Here is a 21186-nt window from a genome sequence, read left to right as displayed (position 1 = left end):
GCGCAGACATCATCTGTTGTCTCTTTGTGTTTTTCAGTGGCTATGTACAAAGAACCATCCCTTCACGATCTCACTGAATTCTCCAGATCTGGAAGTGGTACCCCCACCAAAAGCCGCAGTGTCTCCGGAGTGTTAAATGGAGGTGGAAAATCCATGAGTCCTAATGAATCAACGTAGCCAGGTTAAGGCAAGTCCAAGTGCTCTATACTGGAACCTTACCTCCGGATGCAGTTGAATTCTTAATGGCGGTCTTTCATCCAAATGGCCAATTTTAGAATAAACCCCACCAAATATGCATAGGTTTCCCCCCTCCTTCCCTTTTATCATCCACTATATCTGCTGGCTAGCAGTGGATATAGTCCAGTAATCCAGAAAATGATGTGCTCGTGCATATCACAAGGCCCAGGTTAGCAGACAAAACCCAATCTTTGGGGGGGAAAAATTGGACAGTCAATATCCACATCCCCTTTTCCCATAGCCTCTCATCCTGTCCCCTTCCCCACCCCCGGGGTTACCTATGCTTGGTGGAAAACCAAACCAAACCAAACCAAACAACACTTAACAGCACATACTGCTGATATGAATTTGCTTTGTTAACCAAGGGGGAAAAAAAAAGACCATTTTTATTCTTCGAGGGGATTCTCAAAACTTTCCACTTTTATTGGGTCAAACCAATCAATTTAACCATTAATCAGTTTTCTTGTCTTTTTTCTTTGCTTACTGTTTTATATCTACGCTTGATAAAACTCTTTCTTTAATTTAAAGTAGCGCAACCTTTTTTTTTTAATTTCCAAATTCAAATGGTTCTCTCGCTCTGCGTCTTTCAAATCAAACTCTACTTCAGGGTTGGAACTGAGTCGGCATCTCAGGCTTAAGTTTTCTGTGGTGATTTTGACACATGATGATCAATACATTTTTATAGGTTTGTTTAGCCCCCTGGTCAAGTTTTTGTGTTGACCCTCATGTGTAGAAATCTTGTCACCCCCTGGTCAGTGGAAGATAACATTAAGGTTAACAGCAATCCGCCAGTGTAGACATATGTAAACATGTGCAAAACAATTATCGTGGCTTCTATTCTAAAGACAGAAACTGTGGAATGAAGTGATGTCGTTTATCGTGTTGTCGTGTTGTTGTTTTTTTTTTCCTTTGGGTGAGAATTGTCTTACTTGTAGATGTCCTCCTGTCGATGTATTGGACTCATGAATATCGTGTCTATGGCAGTGTTAGGACAGGTTAGCTTTAAAATGCATATAACTTATACTGCTACTGGAAAAGTGTTGCCATTTAGTTAGATGTCCATTTAGCTCACCCTATCTGTTGCATGGGAGAAAGTGGGAGTCTTGGCATCGAGTTGCATGACACGTCTGATTTATGTGTATTAATCTTTGTGGAATCTTGTGCTCCCAAACTGAGTGGAGCGACTCTAGACAGGCCGCTGTCTGTCTTGTACAAAAGAGGCATGTGTTATCCCTTACATTATATCTATCTATCTATCTATCTATATTTATACACATGCTCTAAATTAACTGTTTCTCTTAAGATGTCCTTTTCTAAACAGCTAGTTAATTGAGCAAAAAGCTCTATTTGGATTCTAGGTTGGAAACTAGTCTGAAAACACATTCGGAGTTTTAGTCAGGTAAGGCAAGGGGGAAGGAGACCATTCCCCCCTATCTAAATGAGTGTAAGGGCACTTCTTACCTGGAAACAGCTTCCGCTGTAAAAAGGGAAGATGGTGAATGACAAGAGAGGTAGAATAGAGATGTAGGCAAGCTTTTTGGGGTGCTACAGAAGCCCACGTAGCATGCCCGTGCAGACACATTTGGGAGGGGCCTAACCCCAGAGCCTTCTGGCCTCGCACCCCTACCCGCTTAGCTCACTTTGCAGGTTAGCCGGCTGGCCGACCTGCCCAGTCGTCACCCTGGAGCTCTTGGTCTCCTTTAGTTTGACTAGGAGGCACATGAGAGAGCTCTTCAGGGCAGCCTGACAAGCTTAGACAGTTGACCTGTTCAGTCAGGCTAGAGCCTGGAGAAAGTTTGAGCTTATCTGCATCTGCAACACTTTTTAAACTGACCGGCGGATGCCCAGTCCTGCTTTTGTTTTTGCCTGGGTTTAGATGGGTTGAGGGAAGTTAGCCCACTTCCTCTCCCCACAAAACGGGAATTTGAAGGCTGACGCTAACTGGTCCCTACTGGGCCACTGCTGTCCCCTCAGTCAGCGAAGGCTTGTTCTGAGGGTAGTTTGAGTATAAAGGTTTGAGGGAGCCAGCCATTCTTCTGGCTCAGTGCAAGTCTTATAATACAGAATCCCCGGGCCCAGGGCTTCAAAAGAATGCTTCCTCTGGAAGACCCTTCCCAAGGTGACAGTGCTGAAGCTAGAATGCTGTCCTTATTACCAAGGTTTCCAAAACTCTGACCAACACACTGTGGGCACACACACTCACACGCAGTAGTCTGCAACAGCATACTCTTTATCTGCTTTCATCATCACCATCCCTCCATAGTGAACTTCTTTGTGTGCATGGTCCTGTCTTAAGCACTGTACAAAATATTATAATCAAAAAAAAATCAAAAAACAAACAAACAAACAAAAAATCCATTGCTTCCCTCAAGCAGTTTCCACATCTCTGAAGACAACACAAATGTCCAGAATCCGAGCTCTTTTTCATTCACTCCTGTGGTCCACTAGTTGTGTCTGTACCATGTGAGAATACACTCCTCATCACCAGTGAGACCTAGAAGGATGCCGCAGGATCAGAAGGGAGGAGAATGAGGGAACATCTGGGAAGGACAAGTGTTCTTTACTCAGTCCAGAAGAGTTTTGCGGCTGCCACCCCCTTCTCCTCCCCCCTACCACATACACCCGCCCCTCCTCAGCCCAGGACCGTGTTGCCACCATTTGCTTTGGTGATTTTTCTAAGACAGAGCGTTCCCAATTCAGACGCCTTTGACCCAAAGTTTCCAAATCTTACCAAGCATCCCACTTTTCAAATATTCAAATGTGAAATTGAATTAGAGTCTCTAACCATTCGTAGTACTCGTTAATGGGGGTAATATATAAGGGTGGCTGGACGAACTGTGAGTTCGTGGGACCTGACCAGATCGCTACGGTCGGGTAATCTTAGAGAGAGCAAGAAGACCTAGGGTAAAGGGTGTGAAGAAACAAGTGGTCAAAAAGCATTTCAGTTCCCATTTTAAAGGAAAAAATTCCAGGCCCCCTTGCCTTCTGAGATCCATTGTGCTAGATATTGGTCAACAGAAAATTTTTCCCACATCCCTACCATTCTGCTTCTGTAATTGTAAATTTCATTTACAGAAACAAGTGGCTCACCGAAGAGATGCCTGGACATTTGCAGCCAAAACATGTAAACATTTTTACGATCCACAGTTTTGTGCATTAGTGACCATAATTCCATCCACAAAGAGCAAGGTCTCATGGTCTGTCTTGCCTAGCTTCACTCTCCTAGAAAGAAACATCTGGCCGCCATACTGGACTCTTGTCCAAAGCCCACAGTGTGCCCCCCACCCAATATAACACCCTTCGAGTTATGGTGGGAACTCTCTGGCCCGTGCTGTATTTAACAAGAGATGTTTCTAGTGGCCGACTGCTCCGTGGCATTGATGAAGAGAATCCCAACCCTCCTGAAGTAGTGTTTTGATGTTAAATATTTCATTATCTATCCCAACTGGTCTTTTTCCTTAATGTGTTATTGCTTTGTAGAACTTTGTTTGAATCTGTAAAAATAACGTGGAAATAATAACCTGATTAAATGTATGTCTTGCTATATGTGGTGTTGGTTTCTTTAGGACAAAATGAAGCAGCCCTTATGCTGACTTCAAAGGAATGCTTAATGTTCTCGATTTTTCTCGTCTCCTATATTCTAATAAAGCATCCAGAAGAGTACATTATATTTATATTGTTCTTGATTATTCGACTTCTCTTTTGAGTGTATTTTGAGGATGTTTGTAACACCCGTGTTCTGTCGTGGTGCAGTGAGGTTCTCAACACCGTACAACCTGGACCCTATTTTCAATCTCTGGCATCAAAACCAATTCACCAAATTCCAATCCGATTTCTCTTCTCGCACCCTAATTGAAATAGACAGATCCTCCACACTCACCAAATCCCCCCTCCCGCCCCCCCCCCCCCCCCCAGGGCTCAGGGGATGCTCAAGATCTTTGGGAATGCCGCCAAATGTTTGGCCGGAGGACCAGCCCAAAGGGAGTGTTGGATGGTCAAGTAGATGAAAAGAGCTCCCTGACCTGTGAAAATGCCCTCTCTGTGGTAATTCTGTACTCTAAGGTGCCCAGTGTTGGAAAAGGGCGACTGCATGTGCCCATGCCATGTCTATTTGGTAATGTAAATAGTCGTGTGTACTTCTTGTAAGAACTTGTTTTCAACTCTGTAATGTTATCAAATACAGTAAGAAAAAAAAATGCATCCAGGCTAGTGAAAAGCTCAACTGTTGTTGGTTAATGGCCTGGCCTGTTGGCTCTGAGTGTATGACTTTCTGATGTCTGTGTTGCACAGTGAGTAACGGCAGCCTGAATAAAGCATTCATTCAAAGGCATTCGTTGTGTGACTGAGTCAATGATGCACACACACCACACACGCACATACACACATGGCCCCAGTGTGCTTTAGCAACAGGGAACTTTCCTCTTTCTCAGCGGGATTAATAAAGTACCGATACATTTAAAAGCTCTCTTCATTCGGCCCCACATCTGCTTAGTAGAAATGCCCATCAGAGAGCCCTGTGTGCGAACCAGAGAGCTCATTACCTCAAGGGCCATCGGCTTCTTCCATTCCTTCCACTCCGCCACATACCGGCCTGGAAGGCACTGGGCCCCCTGTGGCCTCACCAGAGGCCAGATTTCCAGATTCAGGATTCAGGAGGGTTCCTCAGTACTTCTGGCGTTGGCGCGTTTCTCCTTTGAATGAGAAGGAACGGTCCCTTCCCTTCATAGTCACGCTGGAGAGAGCCAAAGCGGGACAGTCCATAGCGGGAAGGGGTGCTCGGCAAATAGATACTCACCATCCCCTCCGGGTGTAGCATGTTTGGGTAGAAATCTCCCACCCTCCCTGTATCGATGATAAGCGACACCCAACTATGCTGGGCAGTTGGGGCATTCCGCATTCCCCCCCCCCCCGGCCCCTGCTTCTTTCAGAGGAGAGAGCTGAGACTAGAACTTAGAGCCACAAGCCCAACAAGTGGCAGAGTCCAAATTCAGATCCAAGCCCTCTGCCTCTAACAAATGACCAAACAGCCCCTATTGGTTGCGGTTAACCTCTGAGAGACCACGCGGTCCCTGGAATCTCTGGTCCAGATGCTTGTATTGTTGTATCGGCTTTTGCTCAGAGCCTATTGCGATACACGTATATCTTTTTATAAATGCAATATATGATACTCCCTACCGTAGGTATCAAACAAAGGAGATATGGCTATAAGCAAAGGGACATTCCCAACTTGGCTAATCTTAATCCCCCCCTCTTTGGTTCGATAGCTTCTTGCCCGGAAGCACAGATTTCTTTGTCTGAGAAATCATCACGTTAGAATATTCATACTAACGATTAACAAGAAGAGAAAGGGAGCCTGGCTTTCATCCTACAGTGAGGAGTCTATGGGTTTCTTTCCGAGTTCTTTTCCCTCCCACCATATTCCCTCAAATCAGAAAGTTTACCCTTAATAACTGAAGCCACAGGAAGGTTTCCCACTGAATAAAGTGTTTTCTCAGTTCTGATTTCTTGCTGTTTTCAATATTCAAACAACCCCTGTTACCCAGTCACATTCCTGTTCTTCTTTTCCCTGCTTTTTAACATGGAACTACATCATCTGACTTAAAGGAAATCCTGAGTTAAGATTCTACTTCAAACACTAATTAGCTGTGTAATCTGTGGAAAGTAGTTTCTCCTTGGTGGGCCTCAGTTTTCCCTCTTCCATCAAATAAGACCTTAGATGTGAAGGCCTCTTAAGGTTTCTTCCAACTCCTCCCAAGTCCCATGATTAAGTACGAATCATTCCTGGAAATCCTACATATGAACCCTTATGATCCCACAGCCAGTATCCTGACCCCAGACCCTGATAGTCAGAGCGCCGTCACTCCTGCTGACATCCTCCTCCTGCTTCTCACACATTCCAATCCCACCCTTCCTTTCTTCATCACCACTGTCGGCCCGCTCCAGGAAGCCCGAGGTACATGACCAGGTGCTCTCTGTTCTCCACACCACATGCCCCGGGTGCCAGAGGGCTTTAGGCAGCAGGGACTCGGGACCCAGCTGCGATGGATGGAGGCGTGGTACATATGGAGAATGAACTCTGAATTCTCAGCATCTGTGAGTCTTAGGGCAGAGGAAAAGAAATGAAATGGGCTGACTTTAGAATTAAGTATTAGAGAGGGGCAGAAGTGGTCCAGAAGTATAAGCCTTGGCATCCTAAGGGATCCCTAAGAAGGGAATAGGAGGGAGACAGATAGAGCTAGCCATTCCTCCCTGAGCCGTGAAGGGTGGGGGGTGATCTTGGGCAGGGGAGAAATAGAAGACTATTGCACCTCGACTACAGCAGATTTAGCTGCAGAGCCAGCTTTGAGCGTACATAGGATTTGTGGCCAGCCACGCTATAGATGTGGCAGGATGATTGAGTTTTGGCCCTTGCTATATTGGCGGCCATCACAGGGTATGTTTTCAGGAGTCTTCATCTCGTTTCCTCTCTGTGGGGAGGATGACCAGAGATCTCAGAGGAGCTAGACCAGGATCAGGATGGGAGGAGGAGAGGGGAGGGTAGGGAGGCACAATACAATGTCACAGAGGAGGAAAACAGCACACTGAGGAAGCCAAATGTCCACCTCAGTTTCGTGTGTTCCTGACTTCAAAAACTAACCCCCCCGGGCTATCTCGGGGCTTTGCAGAGACCCTCAGATGCAAACCTCCTGAAAAAGCAATCCTACACCTTCATTGACCAAATAAGCAAGCTTTTCCCCCCTCAGTACTGTACTCTGCTGGTACCATGGTATACAAAATCAAAAATGAAACAGCCTCTGCCCTCAAGAGGCTTCCATTTTAATGGGGAGGAGGATGGAATGTGACACATAAATAGGTATTCAATATGTGATCATCCGAAGAAGGTAAGAACACTACCCGCTGGGAGAATCAAGATAAACTTCCCATAGAAGAGGGCACTGGAGCTAAGCCTTGACTTACCATCGAGTCAGCTGTGCCCCCTTTCACCCCTATCTACTGCTGCTTAGTCCTGATCTCACTCCCATTCTGTCATGTTGCCTCTCTCTCTCCGGATTATCTTTGAATTTGGGATCTTCTGGGCTGTAGCTGACATGTCCCTTGCTTCCTTCTTGCAGATTCCACCCTCAGAAAGTACACATGTGAGGGGGTACAGATAGCTGAGCTTAAGGCCCCTTGCTCTCCATGGTTTTGTTTCACCCTACATGACCTGTCAGTCATATCTTGTGCCAGGTCCCCGTCTTACTCACTGTCCCACCAACCTCGAACTATTGGATACATTTGGCCACAAAGACTTTTCCGTGTAGTCAGGTTTCACTAAGTTGATTTGGCACTGAGGAATGAGTACTGGGTTTAGTCAGAGGCTCAGGATTTGAATTCTGCTAGCATCCAAGTGTGACCTTTGGCAAATCACTGAACTTTTTTTTGAACTTCAGTTTCTCTTCTATAAAATGAGGAGGTGGGACTAGATTTCCAAGATACTTTCCAGCACTAAATCTATGCTCTCATGATCTTTCCCCAAAACATATAGTTTCTTCTTCAATTTCAGACAATGAGTGAATCACTTAAATGGCATTCATACTTACGATGTGCCTAGATCTATGATAATTACAGGGGATAGAAATACATAAGTGAATCGAGACCCTTCCCTCACATTCTAACAGGGAAAACAACACATAAAGGACAATGTGGAGGATGGGAAAAGAGTATTTCCATGTGCAAAGTTTGGGGAGTTACGAGCGAAATTCTTGGGGATTGCAGTAATATGTCCTTTGTGATAGTAATAACACTACTGGGTGATTATAGGTCAAAATTGGAAGAGACTTGGTTTGGGCAAGAAGGGAGTGGTTGGGAAGCACAGAAGCTAGAGAGTAAATGGCATGTTGAAGCCTGTTTTGAGTCTGCCTAGATAAAGTGAACTAAGAGGGGCACTCACCGATAAGGAAAGCAGGAGCCCAAATCAGAAATTCCAGAGATTAAAGGGTTAAATTCTCCAGGATGTATTATTCAGTCCATATAAAGAAAAGGGGGCGACATTTCATCTGGGTTTCATAAAATGATTGTCTCCTTTTCATTCATTCAACAACCATTTGAATGCCTGCTTTGTGATAGTCTAGTAGAATTAGGAAGATGATTGAGACATGATCCCTTCCCCCTCGGAGCTTCCAGTAGTGGTAATTGGTAGGAAGAGGGGATATATGAAGACATTATCGTTATATAATACTCAAGAATTAGAGTATTATATCATTATAATGTGTAATTATATGATCTTTAGAATTATTCAAAGATCCAGGGGAAAGAAATCCTGCAGCGGATTGCAAGGTTGTTCTATGAAGCATTTCTGGGAGGATGCACAGAAGAATCCCAGAGAAGGCATGAAAGCACCACGTGGTATGTGTGTCAGTAGAGGGAACACTCACTTGGATGGCATAAATGAGCCATTGTAGTACTGAAGTTGGTAATTCTCCAGTAGATTATTCATGATCAAGGAACAATCAAAGAAGACTTCCTTGAAGGATGGGTAAGATTTTAACAGGTAGAAAGAAATTGGGGAAAAAAAACGGGGAAGAGGAGAAGAAGTTCCAGGAAAACAAAGCAGTCAGAGGCCCGGGATGGTGTTAGCAAATGTTTTGAAACTTTCGAAATACCTTCCTGCTTTCTCGGCTAAAGCTCACGGTTCAATTTTATTAACCTTACAGGCCCATCTTCTTTTAACTCTTACACCTGTTAGTTAATAATACTCAGAGTGATTTTTGTTCCATCGATTATTCTGAAAACTTGCTCTTTAGCCCTGATCGGTTAACCTGTCAAAGCCTTGGTCTCTTGCCACTGCGGCCAATGGTATCCGTCAAGAATGATCAATTGGATCGCTTCCTGACCGTTCATTTGTTGCTTTGCTCTTTGATCACATTAAATGAATTTCAACCCAAAGATCAGAATCGTACTTCCTGCCACATTGCCATCCTTTTCTTGGACTTGCAAGCATTTTCCTAGTACTGGAAATTTCCAACTTCCTTTCTAAGGCTGTTTGATTCTATCACCCTTTGTGAATGACTGACATGTAGTCAGGCCACCCTGGTCTTAATACATTCTGGGGCTTAGCAGCATGGGATTTGGAGCTGAAGACCATTTTGAGGTGATCAAGACTAATCCCTTTATTTTATGGTTGAGGAAACCGAGGCACCAAGAGTTTAAGTAAATGCTAAGAAATATCAGGGTTTGAACTCGGGTCTCCCAAGTCCAAGTACCCTAAAATATATTTAAGCAGAAAACTAACCAATGGAGTTGTGAGTCTAGTCCTCTCATTTCTGCATCCTGGGATCTATTTAACTCTTTTGACATTTGCTTCAGCCATGTTCCTCTGTGCCTCATTCTAGATTTTTTGTTTTTGTTGTTCTTTAGTCATGTCCAGTTCCTCATGACCCCATGTGGGGTTTTCTTGGCAAAGATACTGGAGTGATTGGCCATTTCTTTCTCCAGTATTTTAAAGAAAACAGAGATTAAATGACTTAGTGTCTGAGGCCAGATTTGACCAGTCTTCCTGACCACAGACCCAATGTTCCTATCCACTGAACCATCCAGCTGAGATGCATGAGAAGCACAATTTATGGGGTTGATGAAGGAGGCCTCCCCAAAGTACCCCCATTACACCACACAAATAACTACATATACTGCTGGTGTGCAAGACCAGACTCTTCATTAGAATGAACTCCTCCCGGACCTCTGACCCTGAGCTTGGCAAAACCAAACTTGTAACAAAAGTGATAGTGGCAATGAACCCCCTGTCTCCTTATCACTGGTCCCAGAAGAGGGACAAGGGCAACTTGCCCACACAAAATGCCTTCTCCTGCCAAAGGCTGAAAGACATCATAAGGCTGCCAACCTCTGGTCAACTGTCAGCTCTTATATTTCAGTCTCAGCCCTATCAACTTAGCAAGGACAATTAATTAAAATAACAAGCTCCCAGGGTAGGCTGGGGTGAACGCCTACCCAACCCCAGTCTCTCCTCCATGTAGTACCTTTCCCAGCAATGGTTCAAGCTATGACTCAGTGACTCTTTCTCCCCAAACTATAAACTAGTACTTTCCTTTCCCTGATTTGAGGACTTGTACTAATTTCCATAAGTATAACTTGGGGGTACTTTACCTAGATAGAAAATAAAAATTCCCCTTAGCTATGGGAAATGCCCAGTCAGGAATTGACTCTTAAGATCCTTGACCATAATTTCTACTTCATTTGGTTATGATTAAAATACATCTCTCCCTTCCTTTCCCTCCCTCAGTCAATAATTAGTTACCAAGTCCTATTGATTCCATCCAGTATTCTTCCGAAGTATCCTTAACAGCCAGCCATTTTCTCTGGTCACATAATCACCACTTGGTTCAGCCCTTCACTACTTCTTGCTTGGAGCATTGCAATAGCCCCCTAAATACTAGTCCTTCTTCCAGTGATTTTTTTTTGCTCACCTCGTTCCTGCTCAAGCTGGAACCTTTCCACCAGATGCCTGACCCTCTGGAAATGAAGATAATCTGTTCGAACTCATTCTTCCATCTTTAGCCTATTCTCACCACATCAGACCCTCCCTGTGTCAGTGATTATGAAATCTGGCTGTCATAATACAAGTCCCATTCTTAGCCCCTACCGCCTCCTCTTTTATTTCCATTTTCCAAGACCCTTCCTTTCTCTCCAATATCTAGCTCAAGATCTTCCTTCTACTTCCAATGTGTTCTCTCAAATGCCTTCTCCATAGAAAATTACTTTTATCTTAAATGCCTTCTATTCTCACTCTTTCCATATTTGATCTGGTTCATCCCTGGCCACTTTTTCTAGCAATAATCACACTTTCCCATATACCCCTAGATAACCAAAGAAGGCCATTGGAATACTCCTCATTTCTCATCGCCATCCCTCTCTTTTTGATACTATCTTCTCTCTAGGTATCTACAGTTGTGTTCTCTCTTTGTTCTCCTACTTATCTGATTGGTTCTCCTCGGTTTCCTTTGCTGGATCTTCATCCAGGTCATTCCCATTGACCAAGGATGTCTCCCCAGACTGTCCTGGGCCCTCTTCTCTACATTATTGCACTTGATACTCTCATAAATTTGTATGTAAATGTTAGTATTGCGTCATCACATGGCCCTTTATGACTAGTCAAACAAATTTACCTCTCTAAGTTTCCATTGGCTTTTTGTTTGTTTTTCAAAGTTCCTCTTCTGCATCAGAAATGCTTGAAAGTCAATCATTCCTTAAAACATCCATTTTCCTTAGTAGTATTCCAAACGATCTATTTTTCCCTGTAGAATTACATTTAACTTTGTTGAAGGATAAGGTATTTTTTGTTGTAAGCTCATATCTTTTACCTTTTGAATTTTGCCTTTCCCAATATCCTCTTTTTTTATGATAGAAGCCAGTGGGATCCTTGTGAACTCCCTTCTGGATGCTTGTAGGACTTTTTCTTTGATATGAAAGCTCTGGGTAGATGATATGACGTTGCTGAGATTTTTCCTTTTTTCTTTCAGAAGATGAACAGTGAACTCTTTCTATCATGTTTGGTCTCTGCTTCCATTAGATCTAGACAGGTGATTATTTAAATTCAATATGTAGATATAGATATATGTGATTATATGGAGTTCAGGTATTTTTTAAAATCAGTGTTGTCAGGGAGTCCAGAATTCTTAAATTCTCTCTCTTTGAACTGTTTTCCAAGTATATTTTTAAAAATTAAAATTAAAATTAAAACATTTTTCAAAAACTACTTTGACTGTTATATTTTTTATGGTCTTAGTTTTGATCCAAAAAACCTTTGCATTGTCTAATGAAGTTACTGATTTTGCTCTATTTTCATCTTTGCTCTATTCTCTTTTCAAGGATTCCATTACTTGGGTAAGATTTGTAATCTTCTCTTCTAAGCTATTAATTCTTCTTCCAATTCTTTCCTCTGTTTTTTTTCTTTATTTTTTTGTTTCTTTCATCATTTTTTCCTAACTGTTGTAGTCTTTGTGGAAAATTCGTTTTTCAACCATAAATCTTCATTTTCGCTTTCTGTGACTTAGCTATACAGTGATCCAAGACAATTCTTAAGGACTTATGATGAAGGTTTTTCTACCTTCAAAGAAAGAACTGAAGGAATCTGAATGCAAATCCAAGCATACTTTTTTTTAAATAACTTTTTATTGACAGAACCCATGCCAGGGTAATTTTTTACAACATTATCCCTTGCACTCACTTCTGTTCCGATTTTTCCCCTCCCTCCCTCCACCCCCTCCCCCAGATGGCAAGCAGCCCTATACATGGTAAATAGGTTACAGTAGATCTTAGATACAATATATGTATGCAGAACCGAACAGTTCTCTTGCTGTTCAGGGAGAATTGGATTTAGAAGGTATAAATAACCCGGGAAGAAGAACAAAAATGCAAGCATTTTACAGTAATTTCCTAGTGTTCTTTCTTTGGGTGTAGCTGCTTCTGTCCATTCTTGATCAAATGAAACTGAGTTAGATCTTCTCTTTGTCGAAGAAATCACTTCCATCAGAATACATCCTCATACAGTATTGTTGTTGAGGTATATAATGATCTCCTGGTTCTGCTCATTTCACTCAGCATCAGTTCATGTAAGTCTCACCAATCCTCTCTGTATTCATTCAGCTGGTTGTTTCTTACAGAACAATCATATTCCATAACATTCATATACCACAATTTACTCAACCATTCTCCATTTGATGGGCATCCATTCATTTTCCAGCTTCTAGCCACTACAAACAGGGCTGCCACAAACATTTTGGCACATACAGGGCCCTTTCCCTTCTTTAGTATATCTTTGGGATAAAAGCCCAGTAGAAACACTGTTGGATCAAAGGGTATGCACAGTTTGATAACTTTTTGAGCATAATTCCAAATCGCTCTCCAGAATGGCTGGATGCGTTCACAATTCCACCAACAATGTATCAGTGTCCCTGTTTTCCCACACCCCCTCCAACATTCCGCGTTATTTTTCCCTGTCATTCTAGCTAATCTGACAGGTGTGTAGTGGTATCTCAAGAGTTGTCTTAGTTTGCATTTCTCTGATCAGTAGTGATTTGGAACACTCTTTCATATGAGTGGTAATAGTTTCAATTTCATCATCTGAAAATTGTCTGTTCATATCCTTTGACCATTTATCAATTGGAGAATGGCTTGATTTCTCATAAATTAGAGTCAATTCTCTATATATTTTGGAAATGAGTCCTTTATCAGAACCTTTGACTGTAAAAATGTTTTCCCAGTTTGTTGTTTCCCTTCTAATCTTGCCTGCATTAGTTTTGTTTGTACAACAACTTTTCAATTTGATATAATCAAAATTTTCTATTTTGTAGTCAGTAGTGATCTCTAGTTCTTCTTTGGTCATAAATTCCTTCCTCTTCCACAGGTCTGAGAGGTAAACTATCCTATGCTCTTCCAATTTATTTATAATCTCATTCTTTATGCCTAGATCATGAACCCATCATGAACCTTATCTTGATGTACGGTGTTAAGTGTTGGTCAATGCCTAGTCTCTACCATAGTAATTTCCAATTTTTCCAGCAATTTTTGTCAAATAATGCATTCTTATCCCCAAAACTGGGGTCTTTGGGTTTGTCAAACTCTAGATAATTAAATTTATTGGCTGTTTTGTCCTTTGAACCTAACCTATTCCATTGATCAACTAGTCTATTTCTTGGCCAATACCAGATGGTTTTGGTAACCGCTGCTTTATAATATAATTTTAGATCTGGTACAGCTGAGCCACCTTCATTTGATTTTTTTTTTCATTAATTCCCTTGAAATTCTTGACCTTTTGTTTTTCCATATGAACTTTGTTGTTATTTTTCTAGGTCATCAAAATAGTTTTTGGGAAGTCTGATTGGTATAGCGCTAAATAAATAGATTAGTTTAGGTAGTGTTGTCATCTTTATTATATTTGCCAAGCATACTTTTTAACTTTCTTTTTCTTGGGATTTTTTGGTCATTTTTTGCCACATGGCTAACGTGGAAATATGGTTTGCATGACTGCTCTTATATAATCTGTAGCAAACTGCTTATTTTTATTTATTTATTTATTATTTTTTTTAATAGCCTTTTATTTACAGGATATATGAATGGGTAACTTTACAGCATTAACAATTGCCAAACCTCTTGTTCCAATTTTTCACCTGTTACCCCCCCACCCCCTCCCCTAGATGGCAGGATGACCAGTAGATGTTAAATATATTAAAATATAAATTAGATACACAATAAGTATACATGACCAAAACGTTATTTTGCTGTACAAAAAGAATCAGACTCTGAAATATTGTACAATTAGCTTGTGAAGGAAATCAAAAATGCAGGTGTGCATAAATATAGGGATTGGGAATTCAATGTAATGGTTTTTAGTCATCTCCCAGAGTTCTTTTTCTGGGCATAGCTGGTTCAGTTCATTACTGCTCCATTGGAAATGATTTGGTTGATCTCGTTGCTGAGGATGGCCTGATCCATCAGAACTGGTCATCATATAGTATTGTTGTTGAAGTATATAATGATCTCCTGGTCCTGCTCATTTCACTCAGCATCAGTTCATGTAAGTCTCTCCAGGCCTTTCTGAAATCATCCTGTTGGTCATTTCTTACAGAACAGTAATTCCATAATTTTCATATACCACAATTTATTCAGCCATTCTCCAACTGATGGACATCCATTCAGTTTCCAGTTTCTAGCCACTACAAAAAGGGCTGCCACAAACATTCGTGCACATACAGGTCCCTTTCCCTTCTTTATAATCTCTTTGGGATATAATCCCAGTAGTAACACTGCTGGATCAAAGGGTATGCACAGTTTGATAACTTTTTGAGCATAGTTCCAAACTACTCTCCAAAATGGTTGGATTCGTTCACAACTCCACCAACAATGAATCAATGTCCCAGTTTTCCCACATCCCCTCCAACAATCATCATTATTTTTTCCTGTCATCTTAGCCAATCTGACAGGTGTGTAGTGGTATCTTAGAGTTGTCTTAATTTGCATTTCTCTGATGAATAATGACTTGGAGCATCTTTTCATATGACTAGAAATAGTTTCAATTTCTTCATCTGAGAATTGTCTGTTTCATATCCTTTGACCATTTTTCAATTGGAGAATGGCTTGATTTTTTATAAATTAGAGTTAATTCTCTATATATTTTGGAAATGAGGCCTTTATCAGAACCTTTGACTGTAAAAATTTTTTCCTAGTTTATTGCTTCCCTTCTAATCTTGTCTGCATTAGTTTTGTTTGTACAAAAACTTTTCAGTTTGGTATAATCGAAATTTTCTATTTTGTGATCAGTAATGATCTCTAGTTCTGCTTTGGTCATAAAGACCTTCCCCTTCCACAGGTCTGAGAGGTAAACTATCCTGTGTTCCTCTAATTTATTAATAATTTCATTCTTTATGCCTGGGTCATGAACCCATTTTGACCTTATCTTGGTGTACGGCGTTAAGTATGGATCAATGCCTAGTTTCTGCCATATTAGTTTCCAATTTTCCCAGCAATTTTTATCAAACAGTAAGTTCTTATCCCAAAAGCTGGGATCTTTGGGTTTGTCAAAGACTAGGTTGCTATATTTGTTGACTGTTTTATCCCTTGAACCTAATCTATTCCACTGATCAACTAATCTATTCCTTAGCCAGTACCAAATAGTTTTGGTAACTGCTGCTCTCAAACTGCTTATTTTTAAAAAAAACAATGTTAAAGTTCTTTTTACATGTAATTGAAAAAAAATAAAATGTTAAGTTAAATTTTAAATAGAGAATGTTAGAGCCTTACAAAAGTTGATCTGGCATTACTCTGTCCTTCTAGTTGTACTTTTGGATATTTCTGGATCTGTTATAATTATTTATAACCATCAGTGTGATTTTGATTTATACAGCTTTCCAGCCCCAGTTCCTGAACTTGGGCTTTCAGTCAGAACCAGGATCAGCACCCCATTCCTACTTTACTTTTAGGTAGGATTGTCTCTCCTCTTTGGTTCCTTGGATTTCAGTGCTGACTTACATATCTGGGAGTTAGCCCACCCCAAATTTAGCTCTTAGTGCAAGACCTGATCTCTCTGCAATCTTATTTCATTCATCTTAAGACAGAATGTAAGGAACCTCAGAATGCTGGAGTCTCCTAGTCTGAGTAAATCCTTAGAGGACTTGAGCAGATTGACCAGAGTTAGCTATAATAAAGAGAGAGATGCCATTAAAGGGAAGACACCCTGAGAAGGGATAAAGAGAGTACCTCCTAGTGGGCTTAGTCCTGAAAAGGACTTGGCAAAGATCTTCATCATGAGCATGTCTTTTATGGGGGGGGAAATGACTTTGGGGCTTTCTCAGGGGAGGAGGGGAAGTATCAGGGAAGAATTTGGTAGCTCAGAGGGAGGGATCAAGGAGGAGCCAGATGGAATGCACCTGGCAGACCTTTCTAAAAATATGCTAATCAAGATCTCAAAGGTGGCAAAGGATCTAAGTTTGCAATCAAGAATCACTTTCCCAGCAAAAATGAGTATAATTCTGGGAGAGAGGAGGGATGGGCATTCAATGAAATAGAGGATTTTAAAGAATTTCTTCTGCAAAGACCAGAGCTGAAAAAAAATTGACTTTAAAATACAAGACTCGAGAAAATCAGAGTTGGTTGGAGGGATAGATAATGGAGGCTGATAGAGAGTTCCATCTTTACAATCGCTCTTTATAAACAGGATGATCTGGCACTTGATCATGCCTGATAATAACCAGATGGGTTTCTTCCTGATCTGGGAAAGACTAAGCTCCAAGTCCACATCACCAGGAGACAGTATGCCTAGGTCTGGTGGTTTGTACTCCGAGAGGACGGTGAGATGCAGTATTCAAACTTAAGTTTCAACTGCCTATTGGCAGTATTTGCTTTCATTTGGATATTTGTTTCTGACCCACAGGGACCATTCTGCTTGATGGAGAAGTCATAAGTAAAATAATAGTTGACAAGTTCGGTAGAAGGTATTCTCTTGCTCATCGTTTATCATGTTCCCAGAGCTATGGTCCTAGCTTTGGTCCGAGCCTCCTCTGAAAATATCACTTGTTGTTCTTTGCCTTGATATTACATACTTCTACTCATTCTACCATAATTCTCTTGGAATTATTTTCATAGGACCATGTGATCCTTTTATATTCTTTCTCTATTATCTGCCCTTACTTCTATCTTCTTTGTGGATCATTATTTTTATTTTTTTTAGGAATAGAAACTGTTTAACTTTATTGGATCCCTAATGATTTTTCTTTCCCATTTACCTTCTTATGGTTTTCTTGAGTCTTATATTTGAAAGTCAATTTTTTTTCAGCTCTGGTCTTTGCAGAAGAAATTCTTTAAAATCCTCTATTTCATTGAATGCCCATCCCTCCTCTCTCCCAGAATTATACTCATTTTTGCTGGGAAAGTGATTCTTAATTGTAAACATAGATCCTTTGCCACCTGGAATATCATCTTCCAAGCCCTCTGATCCTTTAACACAGAAGCTGCTAGATCTTATGTTTTTTGTCATTATTTCTAAGGTGATCATTATACATCCTATGTATCCACATCTCTTTCTTTTGACAGCACTCAATTTTCTACATTATAGAAAGGTTTTCTCTCTTCATTGTCAGTATTGCATATTTGAGGGTTTCTCATCCCTCCTGGGCTTCCTTTCTTGTCGAATTTTTAATTTAAAGATTCTGCTTATGCTATCTCTTTCTCCTTTACAATCTATTTATTCAAAACATAGTGGGTATGTCTGACTGTGCCTTCATTTCCTCCCATTCTCTATCATAAAATGCAAGCTTGAGTGGTGCGATTCCCTTCTGCATCACTCAGTAGAGATATTCCTTGAGGCAGAGATCGTTTCATTCTCTGTATTTGTATCCCTGAGCGTCTAACATAGCGCCTGGTACATAGAAGGCAATTAATTATTACTTTCTGATCACTTATTTGGTCTGTCTCTTTTCTCTTATGCATTTTCAAGCTTTCCTTCTCCACTGGATTGTCCCATTCCCTGAATATAAACATGCTCAGTTCTACCCAACTCAACCCCTACTACGCTTTCTCTGATTGTTAAGCTTTCACTTCATCTTCCCTTGACCCAGGACTACCATTCTACTTCTTGGGCCCAGGCCCACAATTCCACAATAATGCCTGTACTCTAGCTTCTTACTGCTCCTCCCACTAAGATTTCTATCTCCTGGGACCCAGAGCTGTCATCTTATCTTGCCCAGACCTGGACATACCAGATAACTTTCTGTTCATCTCTGTACTTGTTCTGTCAGAACTCAGACTTCTAGTCCTAATATTCTGGATACTTACCGCTTAGTTACACCCTTTATGTTGCCTGGGTTCCCCTCCACTCCTTGCTTTCCAATTATAACTACTCAGTATTGTTGTCTTTCTCTATCACAATACAAACTCCCTGAGGACAAGATTGTCTTGCTTGATTTTTTTTTACCTTCAGCATTTTGCATAATGCCATGCACATAGGGCTAACTTCTGAAGACTTTTTCTTTCATTTGTTTTCGCTAGATTCTCTTTTTTTCTGTTTCTTTTCAAATAATTTGTATCCATAGTGTATTTTTCCATTATTTCCTTTCTTTGGTTATTGTATTTATTTGCCGTTCTTGTGTTCCTCTTGTTTAGAATGTTTGCAAGTAGATTAATCTGCTATCTGTTTTTTAAGGAATATTTCAAATTCCTCTCTTTCATGAGTCTTTTTTTTTAGCCTGGTGATTAAGTTCAAGTTTGCATGGTTACATCTTGCGCCTCCTTGCTTTCTGGAATATATTAATCCATTCCCTTCTGTAGTTTCTAGTGCGGATAGAGTAGTCTTGTGTTATTTAAATATTCCTTCCTCTATAGTTTGCCTGGTCACTTGCAGAATTTGGTGTTTGTCAGTTAGGAACTGTGTCTTTAGTTTTTGAGCGTGGTTTTGATTTTATTTTGTCTTTTGGAATGTGATTTGTACTTTTAGTTAGTGCTTTGTGAAGGAGAGAACAACATATTGGAAATGCAAATACACTGAAATGAAAGACAGTCTGAAAGGGAAGAAACTAAAAGAAATAACATTCAAAGAACTTATACTTTCTATCCAAAGAAAAGTAATAAATCTCCAAGATAGCCTAAGAACCAGAGGCCTTCCAGAAGACACATCCCAAACCTCAAACACCACAATGAAATAAACAATGCAAGAAAACTACCCAGAACTTTTGAAGGCAAAAAAAATCATCCCCAGAGCAAAAGAGAACAAGCATTTATAGAGCCCCTACTATATGCCGGGTGGTGGACTGAGAACTTTACAATTATCATCCTATTTGATCCTCATAACAACCCAAGGGGTGTTATCATTATCTCCATTTTATACTTGTGGAAACTGAGGTGGGCAGCAATGAAGTGGCTTGTTCATGATCACACAGCTAGTAAGTGCTTGAGGCTGACTTTCAACTCAAGTTTTCCTGACTCCAGGCTCAGTCTTCTGTGCACTAGACCATCTCCCAGGCTCAGGCACAATAAATAATACTTAAGTTCCCTGTGAACCAGAAATGGGACTCATTTTTGAATACTGAAAATGGGGCCCTTCCAGCTATAGTCTACCTTTCCTTACTGAAGTTATTGGTTTCCTACCTCTTTTTTTTTTTTTTTTTTTTTTTTGCTTTTTGCTGAGGCAGTGTGGGTTAAGTGACTTGCCCAGGGTCACACAGCCAGAAAGTGTTAAGTGTCTGAGGACACATTTGAACTCAGGTCCTCCTGACTTCAGGGCTGGTGCTCTATCCACTGTACCAACTAGCTGCCTCCCTACCTCTCTTTTCAAGGTCAACTCATGTTACCACTTTCTCTGTGAGAATGAACCAACTTTGCTGTTGGAAAAACATCATCCAGCACTTGGTTCCCTAGCTCTCATACACATCAGGAAACACTTCACAGTTCTCTTTGTGTGCTTCTTACCTCTGTAAACTCTGAAAGCTCCGCAGGGGTAAATAGTCCTGTTATTTCTTAACGGATTCATCGGCAGTGTTTGTGTAATGAAAAGAACACTGACTTTGGAGTTCTCTAACAGGGTTCGGGGGCCAACTTGGCAAGTCCTTTAAGCTCTCCAGGTCTCTGTGGCCTCCTCTTTAAAATGACAGTTTGTCTTGGGCATCCTTGAAAACTGATCTTATAATCATGAGATTATGATTATGATGAGTCTGCACTCACTGAGACCCTTGAGGTTTATCAGTTAGTATCCCCTCCTACACCAGGCAAGATCAGAGGAGGAGGAGATTGTGTGGGATGAAGACCATTTCTATTGTCAGTCTTGGATGCTTTTTCATGGGGTATATGGAGCGTCCTCCAACCAGCGTGACAAGCTGTCACACAGACTAGCAGAGGGGAACCAACCAGATGAGTTCTGCAAAGCAGTGGTTCATTTTGGAAGCTGTCCAGGGACATGGCTTCAGGTAAACAAGTGTGGAGGCCTCATTAACTCTTTCCAGCCACTGGATGCTAGAAGGGAAATGGAGAATCTCAGAATATCGAAGGTAAAACTATAGTGTTCATCTAGTCCATCTGATACCTGACCAAGAATCATCTGCAACGTATCAGATAAGTGGTCTTCTTGCCTTTGTTTAAATACTTCCAGTGAAGGGCAACCCACAGCCTCCTAAAGTAATCAATAACACTCTGGGATAGCTTTCTTTGTAAGGGATGCTTTCTTTACACCGAATCTAAATATCCCTCCAGCAAAGTCTACCTGTTATTCCTAGCTCTGCACTTGGTTCCCGAGTAGAACCACTCGAGCCCTTCTGATGCTCGAAAACAGCTTTTGTATCCTCTCAGCACTGGTCCTACTCAATAGGGAGAGGGGACATTCTACCTGGAGGGAATAGAGCAAGCAAATACCCTACGGCCAGACATGTGCTGGGCACCCCCAAGCTAACCAGATTGCCCTAACTCTCCTGCTGG

The 21186-nt window shown here is 41.2% G+C and overlaps 1 protein-coding gene across 4 annotated transcripts in view; it reads left to right on the top strand.

The window, feature by feature from the left end:
* FGF13 (fibroblast growth factor 13) overlaps nt 1-4567 on the top strand; it is a 518205-nt gene extending 513638 nt beyond the window's left edge. For 3 of the 4 annotated variants that reach the window (XM_031944883.1, XM_031944887.1, XM_031944886.1), the window contains one exon: nt 38-4567. In XM_031944883.1, the coding sequence (XP_031800743.1) occupies nt 38-177 (140 nt within the window). In that variant the 3' untranslated portion in view covers nt 178-4567. The remainder of the gene's footprint in view (nt 1-37) is intronic. The other variant, XM_031944885.1, reaches the window with a different exon arrangement.
* The last annotated feature ends 16619 nt before the right edge of the window (nt 4568-21186 follow it).

The sequence above is a fragment of the Sarcophilus harrisii genome, chromosome X (genome assembly GCF_902635505.1).
Source record: "Sarcophilus harrisii chromosome X, mSarHar1.11, whole genome shotgun sequence".
Lineage (NCBI taxonomy): Eukaryota > Metazoa > Chordata > Mammalia > Dasyuromorphia > Dasyuridae > Sarcophilus > Sarcophilus harrisii.
Note: the sequence above shows the minus strand (reverse complement) of the source record. Positions and strands in the feature narration are given on the sequence as shown.